Source organism: Xiphophorus couchianus, chromosome 15 (assembly GCF_001444195.1).
Source record: "Xiphophorus couchianus chromosome 15, X_couchianus-1.0, whole genome shotgun sequence".
In the NCBI taxonomy this organism is placed as follows: domain Eukaryota; kingdom Metazoa; phylum Chordata; class Actinopteri; order Cyprinodontiformes; family Poeciliidae; genus Xiphophorus; species Xiphophorus couchianus.
This window is the reverse complement of record NC_040242.1, coordinates 13,428,004-13,449,477: the sequence shown is the minus strand read 5'-3', so window position 1 is coordinate 13,449,477 and position 21,474 is coordinate 13,428,004. Positions and strand designations below refer to the sequence as shown.

At 37.7% G+C, this 21,474-nt stretch overlaps 1 protein-coding gene across 1 annotated transcript in view; it reads left to right on the top strand.

Moving 5' to 3' along the window:
• Positions 1-21,474, top strand: part of nbas (NBAS subunit of NRZ tethering complex) — a 165,563-nt gene that overhangs the window by 69,463 nt on the left and 74,626 nt on the right. The window contains exons 34-41 of the mRNA XM_028040395.1: positions 3,256-3,369; positions 5,190-5,347; positions 6,764-6,847; positions 8,066-8,215; positions 8,637-8,750; positions 9,880-10,003; positions 13,465-13,541; positions 14,198-14,335. Coding sequence (XP_027896196.1) covers positions 3,256-3,369; positions 5,190-5,347; positions 6,764-6,847; positions 8,066-8,215; positions 8,637-8,750; positions 9,880-10,003; positions 13,465-13,541; positions 14,198-14,335 — 959 coding nt within the window. The remainder of the gene's footprint in view (positions 1-3,255; positions 3,370-5,189; positions 5,348-6,763; positions 6,848-8,065; positions 8,216-8,636; positions 8,751-9,879; positions 10,004-13,464; positions 13,542-14,197; positions 14,336-21,474) is intronic.

Below are 21,474 nucleotides of genomic sequence, written 5' to 3'. Positions count from 1 at the left end.
AGTGTCCAAGACATACGGCCGCAGATCCGATGAAACGATGACAAAGTCGATCATCGAACTGCGGCCTAGGGTGTCCTGGTGCCAAGTGCACATATGGACACCCTTATGCTTGAACATGGTGTTCGTTATGGACAATCCATGGCGAGCACAGAAGTCCAGCAACAGAACACCGCTCGAGTTCAGGTCGGGTGGGCCGTTCCTCCCAACCACGCCCCTCCAGGTCTCACTGTCGTTGCCCACGTGAGCGTTGAAGTCCCCCAGCAGAACAAGGGAGTCCCCAGGAGGAGCACTCTCCAGTACCCCCTCTAAGGACTCCAAAAAGGGTGGGTAATCTGAACTGTCGTTCGGCCCGTAAGCACAAACGACAGTCAGAACCCGTCCCCCCACCCGTAGGCGGAGGGATGCTACCCTCTCGTTCACCGGGGTAAACCCCAACGTACAGGCGCCGAGATGGGGAGCAACAAGTATGCCCACTCCTGCCCGACGTCTCTCTCCCTGGGCAACTCCAGAGTGGAAGTATGTCCAGCCCCTCTCAAGGAGACTGGTTCCAGAACCAGAGCCATGCGTCGAGGTGAGACCGACTATTTCTAGCCGGAACCTCTCGACCTCACGCACTAGCTCCGGCTCCTTCCCCACCAGAGAGGTGACATTCCACGTCCCAAGAGCCAGTTTCTGCAACCGAGGATCGGACCGCCAGGGTCCCCTCCCTTGGCCGCCACCCATCACACAGTGCACCCGACCCCTTTGGCCCCTCCCACGGGTGGTGGGCCCATGGGAGGGGGGGCCCATGTTTCCTCTTCGGGCTGAGCCCGGCCGGGCTCCATGGGTAAAAGCCCGGCCACCAGATGCTCGCCATCGTGCCCCCCCTCCAGGCCTGGCTCCAGAGTGGGGCCCCGGTGACCCGCGTCCGGGCGAGGGAACACCAAGTCCAAGGTTTTCCTTCATCATTGGGGTCTTCGGGCTGCACTTTGTCTGGTCCCTCACCTAGGACCTGTCTGCCTTGGGTGACCCTACCAGGGGCATGAAGCCCCAGACAGCATAGCTCCTAGGATCATTGGGGCACTCAAACCCCTCCACCACGATAAGGTGGCAGCCCATGGAGGAGAGGAATAAACATTTTTTTAAAATAAATAAATGCAGGAGGGAGCCTTTTGAAGGGTGCATAGCTCCAGGGCTTTGTGGTGAATATTTAATGCAGGTATCACCAACACACAAGTTAAAAACACTTTAGAGATGGGTTTCTGCCTCGACAGAGATGCTCCGTAAATCATTCAGTATGTGAGGTAAAATAATATATGAAAGGATCAGTAATAATTATTGAAATATTCCTTTTTATACTGATGTGTTTATAATTATTTTTTCCACTGATCCAGATTATCGCTTTGGGAGACTGTCTTTGTATGACATTTCACAACCTTTTGATTTCAGCGTTTGATAGGTCCATCAGGGAGAAGTACACATATTGATCAGATTATCAATATGTCTGATTCAGATGAGCTTAAAATAAATACGAAGAGCTGTGTGGATTTAAAAACAGAACAAGATGATGGTTGGTTTGCTCAGACACAAACATTCCTCTATATTGAGGTCCTGACAGCCTTTTGAAGACACCCTCTCACCATTCACCCAGAAGATATTTGACAAATACATCTCACCCCCTCTTGGTAAACACCACATCTCTAACCGTCACTCACACTTCACGCACACAGGCAGCACAGCCAAAGACCAGCGCATTTCTTCATGCAGTGTCTGTTCTTTGATCCTCGGAGCACAAGTTTGTTCAGAAGCTGCGTTTCTGTCCATGTCCCTTTTGATCTCATTGTCCTCCCCCCCTTTTGTTTATCGAGCTGACAGAAAAATCAAAGGCTGTCCCGATTCTTCACCCAGTTCCCACCTTTATTAAGATATTGGCTTTTTTTTTCTGTTTAGTGAGAAGGCATGCTGGCTGACTTTAACATCTCAAACAGTCTATTTTGGATGAAAAGATATGGCAATGACCACATTTACGAAGACATCAAATAGTTTGTGATCTCTGACTTTTCGAGACCATTTTATTGTAACGATTTAATAAGTTCTACTTGGACAATTGTGACCTTTGGAGTCAAAACCCCCAGATTTTTGCATAACATTTTATGGAAGCATTGCCACTTTTTCTGATTTCTGTCTTTCACTATGAGAAAAAAGGACAGATTTAAAATTCATTCTCTTTATATTACTAAGGACTAACGATGGCAGTCTGTCCTTTTTATCTCTTTTTGCCAAAGTGGTATTGGCTGTCGTCTCCACTACTAGCATGGACTGTTTCTAAGAGAGGACAGAAAGCAACATCTGTCTGTCCAGCAGACTTGGATATTTGGACAAACTTACTCTTTCCATATTTTCCTGTCCTGGTCTTAAAATAAGAGCCACTAAAGGACACGTTACTTGTCCAGATGTGGTGTTGCTAGGTTCCTCAGAGTCATAGAATCAAATTCTTAGAAAGTTGAATTGATTTAATGAAGGACAGAGGTAAATCAACTCAAAATTAAAGGGAAATCTCCAAAAAAGACATTTAAATAGCTTTCTAATAAGAATAATTCCTGTAACTTCAAATATGTAAAATATAGAATATTGTGAAAAAGTTGGTTCTACTGAGGTGTGATAGAAACCCAGTAACTTGCTTTGATAGCAGCCCAACAATCTATGAATATGCTTGGATACAACACACTGAAATTCTGTTTTGTGGTGTACTGTCCTTGTGGAGAGCTTCAGTGACTGTCTTCTGGGCGACTGTCCAGTCAGCAGTCTCCCTCATGATTGTGTAGCCTACTGACCCAGACTGAGGCACCAATTAGAGTTTCAGGAAACCTTCCTTTCACTATGTGAAATAAATCGATAAGAAATGAGTGACAAAAATCTATTGAACTTTCATGGCATTCTATTTTTGTGTACCTGTATCATTTTTAAAGTCCCTCTAAAAATAAAATCTATCATTGAGTGAGAGCATAAAAGAATTTACTGTCTATATTTCAAACACAATCGTGGATAAGAAAGGGAATGTAGAATTTTTTCTCCTAATTCTGTATTAAATCTAAATCTAGGGTTAAACAGTAAATGAAGTTTATAACCTTTTTGAGTCAAGTCCTGAAAATTGATTTTCACAAACGTTTTAATCAGACAAAATGTCATTAAGTTTGAAGAATATTTGAAATCCTGCCTATTTGTTGCATGTCTCTGAACCGGCTCAAGCAAAAACTTTCCCTTTGATGTGTTCAGGAGATGACGACAACAGGCGAAAAGGCCAAGTGCTGACCTTGTTGGCAGAGCAAGCCCTCAAATGTCTGGACTTTAAAGCCTCTTACATCCACTGTCAGGACCTCATGGGTGCAGGTTTGTAGTTAAATGAACTGTGAGCCAATGTGCGTAGTTAAGGGGGGGAAAAATGTTCTCTGTGCAAGAGGATTATTCATTAAACATTTCTTTCAAAGTGATTTCAATCTGTGTTTAGTTTGCAAAGAGATTTTTTTGAGGTTTTTATAGGTACAATTTATTGCGAGAAGGATGAATGATCTATAAATATGGCAAATGGTGTAATGACTTGCAACAATAACAGCAGCAAATTTTCTTTTGGAATTTGCAAAAACAGAAATCATTGAGCTGTGGTTTAAAGCTCACATGAATCTCACTGAGATTTATTTATTTTTTACTAATTGTTATTTACTGGCTAAGTGATCAAATAATATGTTTCTTCTTCTTACTCTTTCTCTGACTTTATCACCAGTATCTTTTATTGTTTACTTAAGTGTTTAGCCATTTGAAATAAATTAAAAAATATATATTTTTAAAAAATTAACACAAAAAATTATATCTGTACTTCCAAGCTGTTTTTTAAAGAAATCTATAAATGATGTTCATACCCTTGTTGTTATAAAATTGTCTGCCTAGTGAATTTTTATATAGTTGTCATATTACCCCTAAATGTATCTGAATGGTGCTGCCAACTGAAATGATAAAGTATAAAAACAGTATTTCATTCCACGAAAAATGAAGGTGGAGTGTGAATGCACACTGGTTTTCAAAATGTTTTTAAATACTTTTGTTTACTTTTACACTCTACTTTTTATGTGTTCTTATCTCTAATCATATTGTGCTTTTAAAAGACATTATATTTAGTGGCAGTGGCGCATCATGACGATCCTCAATTCTCATCATGATTAAATGTATATTCAATTGGGAGAAAATATGTGTTTTTTTATGGATTAAAAACATTAAAACTGAAATCTTAAAACATTAACAAGCCACTTAGGAACAAGTTGATTTAAATGATCTTGAATTTATCACTGTTAAGATCTTTTTTTAAATCATAAATACATCCAATTATTTCCTACTTTACTTTTAATTACTCTAGTATCGGCACAATTAGAGACCTATTATAATACGCAATATGTTGCCAAAAGTACATTGACGTGTTACCGCTTGATGCTAGAGCAATGGAGCTAGAGCAATGGAGATATTTTTCTTGCAGTGAAAAATGACAAATCATTTTCATTTTTCACTGGCAATAAAATTAAAAGTTGCTTGATTCATTTTTATGCTAAGGAGGGACAAAAAAATCCAAAACTAGTATTAGTTTGACCAAATCATAAATTATCTGTTTGGTTCACAGAGAATGTCACTTCATAGTAGCAATGAAAACTATAACTTACCAAGACAGATTAATTAGGTAAAACGGAGTCTTCTCACCCTTCTGTGACCCTGCATTATCTTCTACTGGGAAGATAATGCAGATATAAAAAAAAGAAGTATGTTCCAGGAAGAGATGATGAAAACCAATCACACGCTAAGTGTATGTTTGAAAGCAGAGTATTTGTATAGTTGTCATTCAAAAACCAACACTTTACCTTGACATAGTTCTCATAAGAAGCTTTAGTGAGTAGCACACATACTATCTTTCAGTTGATTTTCATCCAGGTAAGATTACTTTTAGACTTAAATAAGAATTTCTGTCCAATTGATGGTTTGTATAAGTAGGTGAAAGGTTTTTTTTCTATGGTCAGTGATTAATTTATATACTTACTGATACTGAATTTGCATTATATCATAAAAAGTTCATCAAAATTTGAATGAAACTATAAGATAGTCACCATCTTACCTGTCTCATTTTTCTTAACTGTGGCTCTCTTCCTCTTTTCCCTCTTATGTTTCCTCAGGTTACAGTCCAGCGTGGGAGGTGTGCAGTTTGCTCGGTCAGAGTGAGGGTTACAGAGACCTGGAAGCGCGACAAGAATTGTTAGCCTTTGCTTTGACACACTGTCCCCCAGACAACATCCACGCCCTCCTTGCTGCCTCCAGTGACTTGCAAACTCAGGTTTGGACAATATGGCCTTTTTCAAGTAAAAACTAGAATCAATTGCTATTCTGGACGCACAAAATTAGTCTTTTGAGCTTATAGATAAGATAAGATAAGATTTATTTGTCATTGTCATCAACAGATTACAACGAGATTGAGATTTGCTCGATTCGAGTTAAGATGCAGGTTATGTGTATATAGATAATATACAAAGATAAAGAAATAAATATATATAATATTCCACAGCTCTTACCATAGGTATCAAAAAACATTGCAAAAACTAATTTATTTTTCCTTATTGATTTTATTTTGTAATACTTAAATACTCGCCTTCTCAAAAAATAAATTTAATACCTCAAAAAATAAATGTAATACCCCATAACCATAAAGGTGTTTCATCTTTGAAATTTTTTCCTTTCAAAAGTTTTCTTTACAACTGCCTTTCTGAATTGTTTGTCCTGATTCTATTTTTAGGTTTATAAAGAAAAGTGCATGCTCAGTTAGGTTCAGGATAGACACCTGTCTTGGCCATTCAACAGCCTTCACACTCCCAAGAAAGTCTTTCATTGCTGAAGCTTAAAGTACAGATCTGTACACTTCAAAACTTCTCCTGTTACTTCAGCCAACACTCACAACGTTGCACAGCAGTGACCCAGTTACATCGGCAGCGATATATTCTCATATCGTCACATTGACTTGACTATATTTGACAGATGATGCCTATGTTTTCTTTCTCTGTGCTCCTTTCATCCAGCTAGACTTTAGTCAATGTGTCAGTTGTCCATAGGATCTTGTTCAAATCTTGGCAGATGTTTCTGCACATGCAAATCAGATCCAGTGTTTCTCCTCTTCACTTTTACTAATTTGTAAAGTCAGTTTGACTTCTGATGTTCAACAATTGTATGTATTTACATTCAGAAGGAGCAATTTTAGTAAAACACTTTTCCTTCTGAAAAGTGTGTTTGGCTCACATAGATATTGCAGTAAGGTTATTTTCTCTTTCTTTCCACACGTATTTCACAGATGAGGGATATAGGAGCAAAGACTGTAAGATATAATGGATAAAGGATTAAGCTGTGTGCTGAACAGGAAAGCTGATTATAATGAAAAGTGTGGTTATGGTGTGGCCCTGCTCCCAAACGTAGGTGAACACATTAATATGGCATTTGTCTAGTTGATCATAATTTATCCTCCTTTAACAAGTGCAGCACACATCTTTCCAAAGATGGGAATCAAGGAACACGTTACACATTTTATTTTTTTCCACTAAAAAAAGAGTTCCGACATTTCTTTTTATGATACTCCTTTTTCTTGTTGCAGCTCAGAAATTGAGATGACAACCAGAATGTTGTATATACACAAAGACAATAAATCATCTTATTTTAACTACACGTTTCTTCAGTAAATGACTTCTATTACTTGCTTGTTTTGCAGTTGTTGTACCAGACTGTTAATTATCAAATGGAGCCTGCCAATAAAGAGAGTGGACAAGAAGTAGCTAAGGCTGACTATCTCAAGGTTTGTGTCTTTTATTCATTTAATGTGCTTGCCTTATGTGATTATGTGATCCTTGTCTAAGCTGGTTGTCTGAGTATACCCATGTATGCAGCTGGTATACACATAAACAGAACCCTACTGCCTTCCCTACTGCTCCATATTTGATGACTTGTAAACTTAATGTTAAGGTCTGCTCAGTTCCCTTGGTTAATTTATGCCCTTTCTTCTTCTCTTCATCACTCCCTGCTTTATGATGCCTTGAGTGGGTGTTAATGTTTCATGACTTGAACTGCTTTTTGTGTATGGGAGTTCATCTGAAGCTGCCTGTTGTCATTTTATTGTTATATTAATGCCACCAGATCTCACTTGTGTATATTTAAGACCTCTAGATGTCTGTTTGCATTATTACATCTGTGTCTATAAGTATTTGTTTTCTCTTGTTTTTCAATTCCTTGACTCTCAATCCCTTGGCAAATTAAATATGGAGGAAGAATGCAAAATAATTTGGATCCAGCCCACTTGTAGTGTTAGTGGGGTTTTGGGAACATGTGGGCATAACATGGAAATGCGAAACCTGACATAAAATTTGGCTGTATAGTTACAAATACATTCAATTTGAAAAAAACAATATCTTTTTTTAAAGAGGTGTCTTTGTTGCATTATTTTACTTTCAGGATAGTTTAGAGAAGAGTTTTACTTTTCAATAATGCTGAAAACGTATTTTAAAAACAACCTGACCCCATGTGAAAATGACATTGACAGGTTGTAAGTGTTTTGCAAAAGGTGGCAATATGTCTTTTACATCGCTTTGGAGAAATTTCAGGTTGTTTAATTCAACCGTGTCAGACCGTTTTGGAGAATAAATAGCCTGCTGAAGATCATGATGACATTTAGGAACAGGACATATGTTGATTTTGAGATATTTTATCTGACTTTATGTTGTCAGATACATTCTATTCAAGTAATGTCTATTAATCAGTATGGCCTGGGACATTTCTATTTTTATGCTTTTTTTTCAGATCAGACTTTCACTTAATTCCACCTCCCACCTTAACAACATGCAACTAAAATCTCAACCTGCTGTGATTTTAGATGTTGTTGCAATCAATAACATTATGTATAAAAAATCTTGTTCTGTCATGCAGGGTCATTCTTACTTGTTAAGGCCTCACTTTGCATTCATAACACTATTAAATATTTGAAACATCTTTGGTTTCTCTTGTCACTTCTTGGTTGCAGGCTGGCACATCTAGAGACCTCCTTCATAGGACTACAGCAAAGACCATGGAAGTGTTGACCACCACTGGACTGACAACCAAGGCAGTGCTGACAGCAGTCAGTGACCACCGTTGGTGGAAGGAGTCACTTAATTACCTCCGTCCACTTCAGGTGCACACACATTACTAACCTAATGGGCCTGTATCGTAAACAGTTTGGAAGTAAAGAAACACCAACAGTGTAAAGAACATGGAGAGTTATTTGATTCCTGAGGTTTCTGTCCTCTCTCCCACTTATTCTATGCTCCTGCTCCCATTCAGACTTCATTAAAAACACCAAAAACCAAAGTTCGTCTGTTGCATAATTAATTGAAGTTCCTAAATATTTTATCATCTTGTGGTTAGTGGGCTGATAGGTGGTCACCCAGGTGGAGCACAATGCCATCTCTTGGGGTAGCTAGGGGAGTACAGTGCCCACATGGCCACTACTTTCTTAAGAAAGAGAATATGCAAGGATATGAGCTTTGACAGAGCGAGATGACTGTGCTGTGGGCATGTGGTAAAAGTTTAATTATGTTTTGATGGCTCCTCAGGGTCATGGAGCAGGAGCCACCAACCAGGAAGGGGTATATGAAAACTCCAACCTGGAGCACCAGGGCTGCAGTGCTTTTTATCAGGAGCTCATTGAGGATCCCTATGTAGACCCGGTGAGTGGCTTGGACCTGTATTTACCATGGACCATTATTTTCTACTGCTGGCCATCTTCTTAAATTGTAAAAAAGACCTGAGTAGACTCCTAACTGAGTGTGTTTAATTTGATTTTTTCCCTTCCTCATGACTTATACATTCCTTCACAAACTGTGTCAAGACAAAATAAATATTGATTTCAGTCTAAGTAATTATAATGCCAAAAGCACTTTAGAAGCACTAACATCAGGGAAGCAGCATTTTTTAAGATGGGTATTATGTTAGTCAGCAAAATCCAAGATGACTTGAAAATAAAAAAGCTGAAATACACTGCATATATTAAGCAGAAGAGGAAAGGTGAGTGGGGAAAAATCCATAAGAACAGAATGTTGAAATAAGGATTTATGGCAGCAGAAATGTGCAGGAGTAAAAAGTTAAAAAAAGAATAGATTGACCTTAATACTTAGAAAATGGTCGCTTGGGTCATCTCTGCTTTTTACTCTCAGACACAAATCATATGGATACGTAAAGGAGTGGACATAAGGCGAAACAGCAAAGGCCGATATATCTCCTCTCATGACACTTTAATAGGCCTCTCCAAATCCCTTCTTTCACTTCATCTCCACCGTTGATCCATCTTCCATCATCCATCTAACAATAATTGCTCCCTGCATCCATCTCTCTGTGCCTGATCAATGGGGTCATTTTTTTAACATACAAGTTGCATTGAAGAATAAAAGAGATGAGGAAGAGCCTGATTGAAGGAGAAAGAGACAAATGCACCGAGACAGAAAGATGAATGGAGTGTTAAAGACAGGCGGGAAACGTTCAGTGTCGAAGCGATGGCTCTGAGGCAAGTGGGGAGGAGGAACTTCATTGTTCACAACTGAGACACTTGAGAAACAACTTGCCACACAGCAATCCTATAAAGATATCATAAGGCCTCTTGGTTGCAAATCTTTGTTTAGCTCTAACATTCATTTGTCTACTTACATCTCTCATCTGTCTTAACTCCATGTGAATGAAGATGCTCAGTCATTTTAATCACATCTCTCTATTTTTTATCTTATTTTCTAGTCTACCCATCTGCAAGAATTTACTTGCTATAACCCCAAGTACTTCATCACTCTCTCCTCTTCTGTCTCTTAGAGTCAAGATTTTTACTCGTCCTACAAAGAAATGCCTCAGGAAAACTTTGCTGAGGTTTTGCTGAGGACAGGGAAATTAGCTGAGGCTAAAACAGAAGGAAAAACCTTGTTTCCTGCGACAGAAGGTAAGCATGAAAGAACATTTAATGATGGAGATAAAAGGGGTGAAATTGCTGATTTTGTTGTGATAAACTTCTTAACAGATCAAAAATGTTTGGCTATTATCACTTTCCATTTTCATGTAATTTTTACCTTAGTTTAGAATATATGTATCTGAGCAGTGACATCATTCTTGTTTATCCTGCCCAGTGGTTCTTCATTCTGAGTTTAAAGATCTTTTTATTTTTATATGTTCATATTTATGCTTTTTTATCTAATTAAGAAGACCTTCAACTTTGAATTGTATAATGGCAAGAAATTTTTGAAGATAACTTTGTCCTGTTGTTACTCAGATTTTCTCATAATTTAAGTTGAAAACAAGCTGTTAAAGCCAACATAGCCCTTTGTGGAAAGCATTTGCCCCTGGGTTGTGGAAACAACTGTCATTCAAAGTAATTATTCAATTGTTGTCGATAACTGGCAACAAGTCTTAAAAATTGCCCTGTAAGACTTTCTGGCCTCTTAATCATCTTTTGTTATAACTCAGCCTCATTATAGGGTTTTAGAGTATGAACACCCTTTGACTGTGCTTCCTTTTATTTTTGTTGTTTTTGAGGTTTTCAGAGATTTTTTTTTGTCTCTGAACTCTCACAGTTTACAAATTTATAGAACCTTTTAGTATGATATTTTGACACACATCTATATTTCTTTCCAATCACAAAAACATTTTTAAAGTTAAGAATACTTTTAATCTTTATTTCCTTGGGGTTTGAATAATCCTTGGCTCAGCTATATCTTAAGGTATTTTTCGTGAATCTTGATGAGATTAAATTTAAATGACATTGGTCTTAAATAGATCCTAAATGCAACTTTGTGACATTTGCAGAATCTCTGGTTTTAAGAAGAAGATTTGTAGCTTGTGAGTAAACTGAGTCAGTATTGTTTAACTTGGACCATTTCTCAGTGCTTTGTCTCACAATTGAAGCAGTGTCATTTGCCAAGAGCACAGTGTTGTCAACCCTTTTCCTCACACCCTGCCCTCCCTCGCCTCATCCATCTTAACCACAGAGCCCATGTGTGTCTGAGCTGGGGATAACATGGGAAGAATAGCCTCGTTCTGCTAATTAATGTATCCTCACGCTTCCCACGGCAACGGTAATTAATGACGGATCACTCCAGTGGTACCAGAGAGATAGCATCATGTCAAAACATCAAGGCCACACCATATGATGGATCACAGCTGCTCAACAAAATCAATGCAACAACAAAAGTAGAGAGCAAACATGTGTGTTTGAATAGCTATCTCTAGCCAAAGAGTGACGGTGTGTTGGTATGCATCCACATATCTACCTCGCGCACACACAAACTTCCCCGTAACCAAACTAAGGCTCTCTTATGGTTGCCTCTGCCATCCATATGCGTATCTGCCTCCCTAAAAGTCACCTTCCCTTTGGAGTTGCTTGTGAAGCGCGACGTGTTGTGAAAGAGAAAAGCCACTCCGGACGCCGTCGTCGCCCGATAACAAGCTTCGATTAATGACTGGCGTATCTGTCCGCTGCACCGGCTGTCCTTAAAAGCAGACTAGGATATGGCCTTTAAGAAAATAAATACACTGATTTTCCACCTGACCCCTGATAAGGTGGAGGTAATTAATGATGACAAGGGTGAACATTGACTCAGCGGCATTGAGGTGCACAAGTGCTTAACATGAACAGACACAAAGATGCACAGTTTACATTGAGCTACACACTGAGCATTATGTGCTGCCACCGGCTGGCCATAATCACTTGTTTTTCCGTAATATGTGCCGCCATCCTGCCACATTTAGCTGATGTACAAATCCAAATTGATGTGTGCAACAAACTAGCCTTGTCTTATGCCCATTCTCCTCCATGAGGTCTCTTTATCAGTGTCCCCCTTCATCTCTCTCTAAAGCAGAAATATCTCCTGCTTTAAAGTCAGGGTTATCTACTTTGAGAGTGTGTGTGTGTTTAAGGGGGTGTACGTGTTTACCCCTCTGGTAATTCCTGTCCCGATGGTATCTGTAACTTTAGAGAGGCGTGTAATCAGCTCATTCTGAGGTGTAGCTCATTGAAACCTAGGGGGTAGGAGAGGAGGGAAGAGAAAAGTGAGTTAAGGGAGGAGGTGGGCTCACTTCCTAAGAGAGCTGTTATGGCTCTTTAAACGTCCTCCACCCCTGCTCACACAGAGAAGTTTCAGCTGAACATGTCAGCCACTGGATGCTTCTGTATGCGTGCACAGTGGTGTGCATTTTGTTCTTCAGAGCATGTGTCTTCCTTTACCCCTGAACCTGTCTCTCAGCCAGTGTCCATGCTCTGCTTTCTTCTGTCTGTTCCAGTTAGTCTGCTGCTCTTATCACAAGCATAGGCCTCTTCTTCTTTGTGGACTACAAAGTGATTTTGTCTACTTCCCTATGCTCACTCCCACTGTTTTCTGTGTGTGTGAGAATCAGGTAGTGAGTGATTAATTAAGTGTGTTTGTGTGCTCAGAGTGGTATGGGTTCATCTGCAGTGGTAAACCTGAAAAGTGTGTGTGATATGTTTGTTTACTTTCTGATTTCTCTTTGTCTTTTAGCCAGGCAGTGTACAAAAAAGTCAGTCTTTGTTTTCATTTTGACTTTGTAGAGCTGATAAATCCCATTTGCCAGTACTTGTTTGTACCGTGTTATGTAGTCTTAAGTGTTTCACTTCTAATTGAGCACCTGCTTGGTTGAGATCCCAATAAATGCAGTCAGTCAGTATTAAATTGTTTTATTGAGTGATCGGTGCAGTAACCTTTTGACCAAAAAAGACTTCTGATCAACCTAATTCTGTAAAGATTTTAAACCCTAACCCTTTTAAGATCTGATTTAATGATAAAAAAAAATGTAGCATTTGCTTCATTAAAGAACCCTTTATGGATTCCTTATGTTTTTTTTTCTTTTCTCTATGTTTTAAAGCTTCAGATTATTAGGAAGAAGACAATTGATTACCTAACTATGTACTATGTGTATTTGGTTTTATATGCCTTGGCTTTATATCTTCTAAACTTTTGCATTCGAGAAAATGAGCACCATCCCAAAAGTTGAATGAAGTGTTCATGGAGTGATGTGTTGAAGCCATTAATGGTTAAATGTATCATACTGTATCCAATAGAGATACAGTGGAATGACAGGCCATTCCAGCCTGACAACCTTCCAGTGTGGCAGAATTATAACCTTGCAAAAATGAGTTGGTCAAATTTTCTACAGAGTGATGTAAAAACTCACTGCTAGTTATTTCAAGTGCATAATTAGCACAATTAGCTAGGTTTTAGGGGAAGTAGGGCAGTTCAGAAGGAGTGAGGAGAGAATCCAAAATTTGACCAAAATGTTAAGGACATTTCATATTTACACTACAACCCTTCCCTTGTTTAAGAGGGCTAAGTTAGCTGTTCATTTAAAGTCTTTTCTTCTCCTTCTTCCTTTGCATCCCTCCATTCTATTCAGTTTTGCTGCAGCTGGCCAATGATGCATTTCCCAGAGACATGATGCTGGCTCTGTCCTACTTACTGGCCCTGCCTCAGGTATGTGCACGCAGTCACACACATTATCTAGTGGCAATGTACATGCTTTTCTCTTTCAGTGCAGTTATACTTTTAACATTTCTGTGTTACCCATAAACTGCATCGAGAGTAACAAACAGATCTTAATCAATAAAGATTAAAATGCAATACAGAGACATGGTGCACGTCTGTGCCTTGCAAGTGTTTTTTACCCTTGAATTTCTTTGGTTTTCTTAGATTACATCCACAAACATCAGCACATTTTGTTGAAATATACCAACATAATGTAGCATACTGCTGAAAAATACATGATTTTTGAAGGTTTTTATTTTAAATTAAAGCCTGTTATCAGTGTTGTACATATGTAATTTCCCTTAGTGTGGCCCAAGTGTATCTTTACCAGCTATGCAGACATAAAGGCCACAGGTTTTGCTACAATTTGATTTAGCTAGCTTCTTCTATAAGAGATGAAAATACTTGTTTGAAAGAAAGTGTAGTGGTTGTGTCATCTGTGAGGTATTTTAAAAGTTGGAATCAGATTATGGGATTAAATTTTATCACGTATAATTCAAAGTGAATTTTATACATTTTCTATACATTTTACAGCTATTCTGGTAAAAATACCTAATGCGTTGACTGTTTTTTTCCCTCTAACATATGGTCTCTAATACATGCAGGTGTTGGATGCCAACAAGTGTTTTGAGAAGCAGTGCCACTCTGCTCTGTCACTCCAGCTGGCTGCTTACTACTACTCCCTGCAGATCTATTCCCGCCTCGTGCCCTGCTTCAAGGACAAAAACCACACTCTCTATCAGGTTTGCATGTGACCTCAATGAATGGTGATAAAAGATGGTGGTATGCTAATCATTTAATGCCAGTAGCTGTATCAAAGTGAAAAGGTTTTACATCGTCTTAATGTTTTAATGAGGGCTCCTTTCTTGTCAAAATGCCAAAGTTCTAAAGCCTCAAATGTCTAAAACACTTGGTCCTTTTAAAGTATAAGCACTAAAGTTCATTTTGATTTTATAAAGATAGTTGTGGAGAGCCCCGGCTTAAAATATGAAACTTGGAAAAAGTCTGGATCTGTCTGATAGCTAGAGAGATGGATGGATAGTGAATGTATAGCTAGATGGGTGGATAAATGATCAATGAATGGATGACTCAATAAGTAAAGAGAAATATCGATTAACAAATGAACAGATGGATGGATGTTATTGATGGATGAATAGCAGGTCTGTTGACTTGATGGATGGTTGAAAAACAAACGCATGTACAAATGAGAGGATGGATGGTTGTGTAGATAGTGGGATGGATGGCTGGCGGACAGACGAATGGATGGACAAACGGATGGATATGTGGCTCAGGGATGAAGACCTAGTGGGATCAGTGCATGGATGGGTAGTTGGATGTCTCGATGACTAGAGGGATAGATACATGGACTGATAGATGGAGTGAATGGCTGGATGAATGGTCAATCCATACATCCAGAGGCATGGATGGACCAATCAATGGATGGCTAAAAAGCCAGTGGGAGAAGTGGATGGATAACTAAAAACACATAGATGGATGAATAACAAGGGGGGTGATTTGATGGTTACAGGGACAGACCTCTACAAAAAAGAGATTGGATAAAAGTATAATCTGGTTGGGCCAGATTTACTGTGAAATAGTTTAGTAAAGTAATGGATTTGTTTTTATTAAACAAATCCAGCAGCTCTGGGAAGATATTCTGGCATCCTGCAAAGAAATTCAAGCAGAAACTATCCACAAACTCACAAGTTCAATGGATGCAAGAATTGTGCAGGTGATATCAAAGAAGGAGTCCTATGTTAACATGTAACTCACTCTGTTAAGATGTTTTTGATTGAAATAGCTTTTGATTTTAGTACATGTGACCACTTAATACTGCACATTCAAAGAATGACCGTTTGCAGTTCTTTATAATCCATTAAATGTTTAGAAAATCTGCTGTGCATAATAATTTGGAACAGTGCATTTTGAGTTTTTTATTTTTGAAAAAAATACTGATCTTTTGGGGAGCTATGTTCAGTAAATTTTGATTTATACTATAATAGTTCATTACTTGAAAATTATACTGACCATCATTTGCATTGACCATTTAAGAAAATCTGAGAAAATATCACTTGCATAATAATTTGGAACACGGTGTAAAAGCGTGTCATCCACTAATTTCTGTTTTATCTAGATTTTCTCTAAATTTGTTTTGTTTGTTCTTGTTAGAACTAATAGTTTCATTTTAGTTGGGAAATTGAGTAAAAAATGATACATTTCTTTGATTGTTAGACATTACCTTTGAGATAAAACGTAAATATGTTTTATCTCAGTCAAGACTGACTGGGATACAAATATGACAGATAAGGAAAGGCGAGGATGGAGAAGAGTAGCAGTTGAGTTGTTAGGGGTTGATTGGCACAGAATAAAGGAAGAAATGGCTCTGACCTTTTTCTTGAGTGGTCTGTGGCTCTCATGGGTTTTAGTTCAGGTAGGAAGAGGGAAGTAAAATGTAGAAATAAAAGACAGATAAAATAGAGAGAAGAAGGAAAGAGGCCAGCAGAAAAAGTTAAGTGTGTCCCAGTTGACATTCAAGGTCAGCACTGTGCACAGAAATGTACACTTGCACATCCCTACCCACACAAATACACTGGCAGCCAATGCTGCACACACATTTTCACTTTGATGCACACAGTCTTCCTGCATCTTAATGGCAGTAATCACTCCTCAACCTCCTGCCTCAAGTAAAGTTCAAGCCCATTAACTTAAAATATATATACAGCCTTTTTTCTTTTCCCTTCTCTGTAGTAGCTGCACTTTCAAATTTTAGCTCTTTCCTTCCGTTTTGTTTACCATCCGCTTCCCTTTTTGTTGCTTCAGTGTGAACACGCTTGAGTGCTTGTTCTCATTTTGTTTTGAGGTCTTGCTGTCCCTCAACTGTTATTGATGAGGTTATGTTAACTTCATTTCAGCGTTGTCACTCGGTTTTATGCTGTTTTCTTGTCTCACAGGTATGTGTTCTCTATTACCTTGTCTTAAAAAAGTGTTTTAAAACATTGTAACGGCATAAGAACTGAAATGAATTTCAGTTAATCCTACACTTATTCATATCTGTGGCATTTCTGATATTTCATTTCATTTGAGATATTTAAGATAATCTCTCAAAAGATAATAAAATAATCCTAAAAAATTATCTATTTTATTCACATTATATTTAAGAATGGCATGTCAGAAATCTTTTATATTTATTTTAAAAACTTTTTGTCTCATTTCCTTTGATTACTGTCCAGGTTTTTGCATGTTTCCACTGATATTTCTCTGACATATCATTGGTGATGAGCTACAGGTGTTTGTGGTTTAAAGAACTCCTACCCATCACTCTCATTTTTAGCACCATATACTCATTCTTTCTGTTTCATGCATTCTGGGCTAGTCAAAAAAGGAGTATATTAAATATTCCAGTCAGAAGAGATGTTGGTTATTTAAAAGATTGTGTCTAAAATAAATCTGCCAGAGTTGGAAACAACTTTGGACTTAACTTTAGTTGTAATAGCAACATTATACCTAATGTACTTGTGTAATGTAAAGACACGATGTATACAAATTTATTAGTGTGACCATGTTTTTGTTAAATTAGGTGTTAAATATGAAAACAATATTGTTACAGACTGAAGGTATTGACGTTGAATCAGTAGTTGCTTTCTCTAGCACTAATGTCATTCCAAAATATATTTTCTTTATGTTTATCTGCTTTTAAAATTAGTTTGATCCTAAACATTTAAGTGTGACAAAAAAAAAAACCAAAATCATAATAAGCCTGTAAGGATCAAGCATTTTCTTGATGTTGTTGCTTAGGGGCTTAAGGAATTTTTCTACCTAGATATCACAAAAATTCTTTTGACACAAAAATGTCTGCAACAAGAAAAAACTGGTATGTTTCCTTCTACATCTCACACTTCTTTCTCATAAATGTTACTGTAAACAATTTCTGATTTTAGTACCACATAGCTATATTTATTTTACCCTATCTCTCCAACATAAAAAGCAAAACAAAGAAAAAAATTCTTAAGTATATAAATACTTGAGAAAACATCTCCTGGATGTTTTCAGGAGAACATCCAGTTTCCTGACCTGGACAAATTCATGAAAGAAACCCCCCCAAAAACAAAAAATAAAAACAAGGTGGCTGGTTGTTTTTATTAAAGGAAAATAATTTGAAGGTAGAGGGAATGAAAGGGATACAGCTCTTTTGTTGATGTGAAAATGGAGACTAACACAGGAAACCACTAATACAAGACAAAAATGATAACTGATTCAGTGCATCTAGCCAGTAAAAAACAGAACAGTGTCCTATTGAACAAGCATTGGGCAGACACCTTTAAGCTTGAAAAATTGTCAATAGTTTTCATGGTGCCTCTTTTTGATTGTGTTGCATTTTTTGTATTAACCACTTCTTCACTTCTTTGTTCAGTAACTTTTTTGTCCCCTACTATCCTGCATGACTTGTCAAGTCTTAGTCCTCTCTATTCACATTACTATCTAAGCAGTACATGCTCTATACATTGTACTGTTCTCTCAGAAGCTCTCTTGCTTTCTCTTATCTTTAAAGTGTCATGCATTTTACATTCTGTGATATTTAATTTCAGATAAGTATGGAAGGGTGTATTTATGTTTTATGCAATCTCTGCTTTGCATTGCAAATTGGGTTAGCAGAAGAGAAAATGTGCCACGTAGCCAAATGTTTTCTGATACATGGATGGGCATGAAACATCTGTGTGCATGCTTTTGGATGTTTGTAGTGTCTAAGTATTCCTGCAGGCTAACATTTTGGTGTTGATTTCAGTCTAAGATCTGTTTTCCTGAGACAGCGGCTGATGGATGTCTGTTTTGTGTGTGTTGTGGTGTGTCAAGCTGTCTCCGAGTGTTTCCCACTCTCTTCTTGAAGAGCAGTAACACTGTGTGAATGACTCTTGTGCCTTTTCAATTCTCCAGTGTCTATCGCATAATTTCATACCCAGTCAATAAGACACCAAACACTCAAGCTACTGAAATCATCTATTTGCAAATAGGAATAGAGCCCTCTGAGGATTTACTTGAGGTGTGTTTTTAAAGCTTCAATGAGCAGCATGTTTTCATAGCATTCTGCTGATATATTAAAGTGATTTTCAAACTGAAGCTCCCAGAAAAGAAAGAATATTGAAAGCTAGAATGAAGAATTCACTCATTTAAGATGAATTTGCAGTCTAAAATTGTGTATAGTAGCTACATGCGATTACAGAGAATCTACTTTACATGCAGTAACAACACAATAGAAACTTAACTCTCATACATATTCATAATGAATGCTATAGCAAAATGTTTTGTCATTTTTAGTGAACGTCAATATCCTGCAGCACTATCATTTCAGAATTAAGAGAATCAATCATTCACACTTTTCACTGCAATGTAACTCTCTTCCTGGAGGTCGTGTCTCAACCAGCTTTGTACATCTAGAGACACATTTTTTACTCTTATTCATTTTTGTAACATTGCACAAACTTAGTCAAACTGGAAGAGCATTTATGAACATCAGTGCTCAAGCCTTGTCACAGGTTTTTAATTAAAATTTGCCTTGTGTTTGTTCCATCTTTTGACTTTAGCTAGCTCCCTTTGTCTGCTGGAGAAAAGCCAGCTAACATCATCACGCTGCCACAGTCATGTTTCACTGTTGGGTTGATGTCTCCACATTGTTACTTTTTCTCCACACTTTGTCATCTGGATTAATTCTAAAATGTTTAATTTTTGTTTTCCTCTTCAAAATGGCACAAGCCATTTCTGGTTTTCTGTCAGTACGGCTGTTTTGTCGTACTTTCAATAAAAGGCATACCTCTGAGGGCATGGTCAATAGTTGTCTTATCAACAGATCCTCCCACATGAACTATGAATCTTTGCAGCTATTGTAGAGTTCTTGGCTTCTTTGACAAATGCTCTCTGCCCTTGGGCTGCAAGTTTAGGAATACATGCATGTTGTCGATCGGAAGGATTTCCATTGTGCCATTTTTCTTCTTTCAGATGATGGATTGAATAAAGCTGTCAAATGCATAGAGCTTGGGATCTTATCTTGTAGTATAATCCTCCGGTCAACATACCCGAAACCTTCTTCTGGACATGTCTGCTTTGTTCCTTCATCTTCATAATACTGTTTATTCTCTAATGGTCTCTAACAAGCCTCTTATGCCTTCACAGGCCACAGGATTTACACTTTGATCAAATTACACACAGGCAGACTCTATTAACAAATTTTGAGTTTTTATAATTAATTGTTTGCACCAGATTGTACTTTTAGGTAAAAATAATAAAACAACTGAATATGAACTCGCACCATACTGTATTGAAATATATTGAAGTTTGTCATTGTAACTTGATAAAAATATGGAAGAATTTAAAAAGGAGTAAAACTTTTTCATATCAGTTAACTCCAAAAACTTGCTAAGCACAGCAACTTGCTGACTCTGAAGAGGAAAAAATGTTCTGTTGATACATTTCTAAGCTATCCAGAAAGTATCAGTGTCAGTAAGACCTTAATGTACTGCTTCTAACACAGTTGGGTGAATTTAATTTAGTCTGTCAATGACCTGGTCACGCTGAGAAATTTTGAGAAAGCTTTGTCGATTTTCCCTGGCTCTGTCTTTGTATGGACTGGTAGATATGTCAAAAACGTCTCTGTAGTTTTAAGTCTATATATATATATATTTATTTTTGTTCTCAATTCTTTACATACTTTTTATATTCTCTTTGTTTATTACTAGGAGTGCTTCCTGTTAATACAGATTTTTTTTCCAAGTTAAGTTAGGTTTTTTGCATTGGATATACCTTTATCTTTGATAGTATTACACAGGTGGAAGACGTTAGACGAGGACATGCACTGATCATGGAAAGGACCAAATGTCTTTAAAATTAGCTGTTAACTTACTAGGATGCTCAAGTCCAATGATGACAAACTGTTGTCTCTTGTCTAAATTTAAAACATCGTTATAGTCTAAGTCAGGGGTGTCAAACTCCAGTCCTCAAGGGCCTCTGTCCTGCAGTTTTTAGATCTGCCACAGGTACAAAACACTGGAATGAAATGACTTAATTACCTCCTTCTTGTGTCGATACGTTCTCCAGAGCCTTGCTAATGACCTAATTATTCTATTCAGGTGTGGTGCAGCAGAAGCACATCTAAAAGTTGCAGGACACCAGCCCTTGAGGACTGGAGTTTGACACCTGTGGTCTAAGTGAATCAGAAGGTGAAATAATCTTTCTCTATTAGTAAAATAAAGCTGTGTATAAACAGAAAAAATACATTTTCCCTTTCTGTCTGATATTTTTCGAGTGAATGTTTTTTCTTCAAAGTAAAGGTTATTGGTCTGAACATTGAACCCCGAGGTACTTACGCCCCAGCCTTAAGGTTCCAGTTTAGGTGTATCTGTAAATGTTTTTTCTCATTTAGGCTGTGCATTCTCATGGATCCAGTATTTCTGGAGACCATATGACCAACAATTATTTTTTGAAGAAGGGATATTTCCTTAACTCACATGCACTTTACTCTCACAAATTACAAACATGACCCAATTCGATGTTCTTTGTTTCTTGCATTGTTCTGTTGCAGTCTTACAGTGCCACTGATTGGTCCGGCATACCCACTATTGCTTTTTCTGTGGTGCTGCATACGTTTGTGTGGATGTAAATTTTTTATTAATTGTTTATGAAAATTTGCCATGTAGACAAAGCTTTAATGACCACTACTAGATCTGCCATTCACAGAAACATGTTGAAATCTCTCAGATAAATTAGATTTTAAACCAGCCTAGTGCTTTTACTGTATCTTCAATTAATATTCTTTCAGAAAGCTTTGTTGCACATTTTTTTTCTGTTCATCTATATTACTACAACAGCTTTTGTTAATTACACATAGTATACA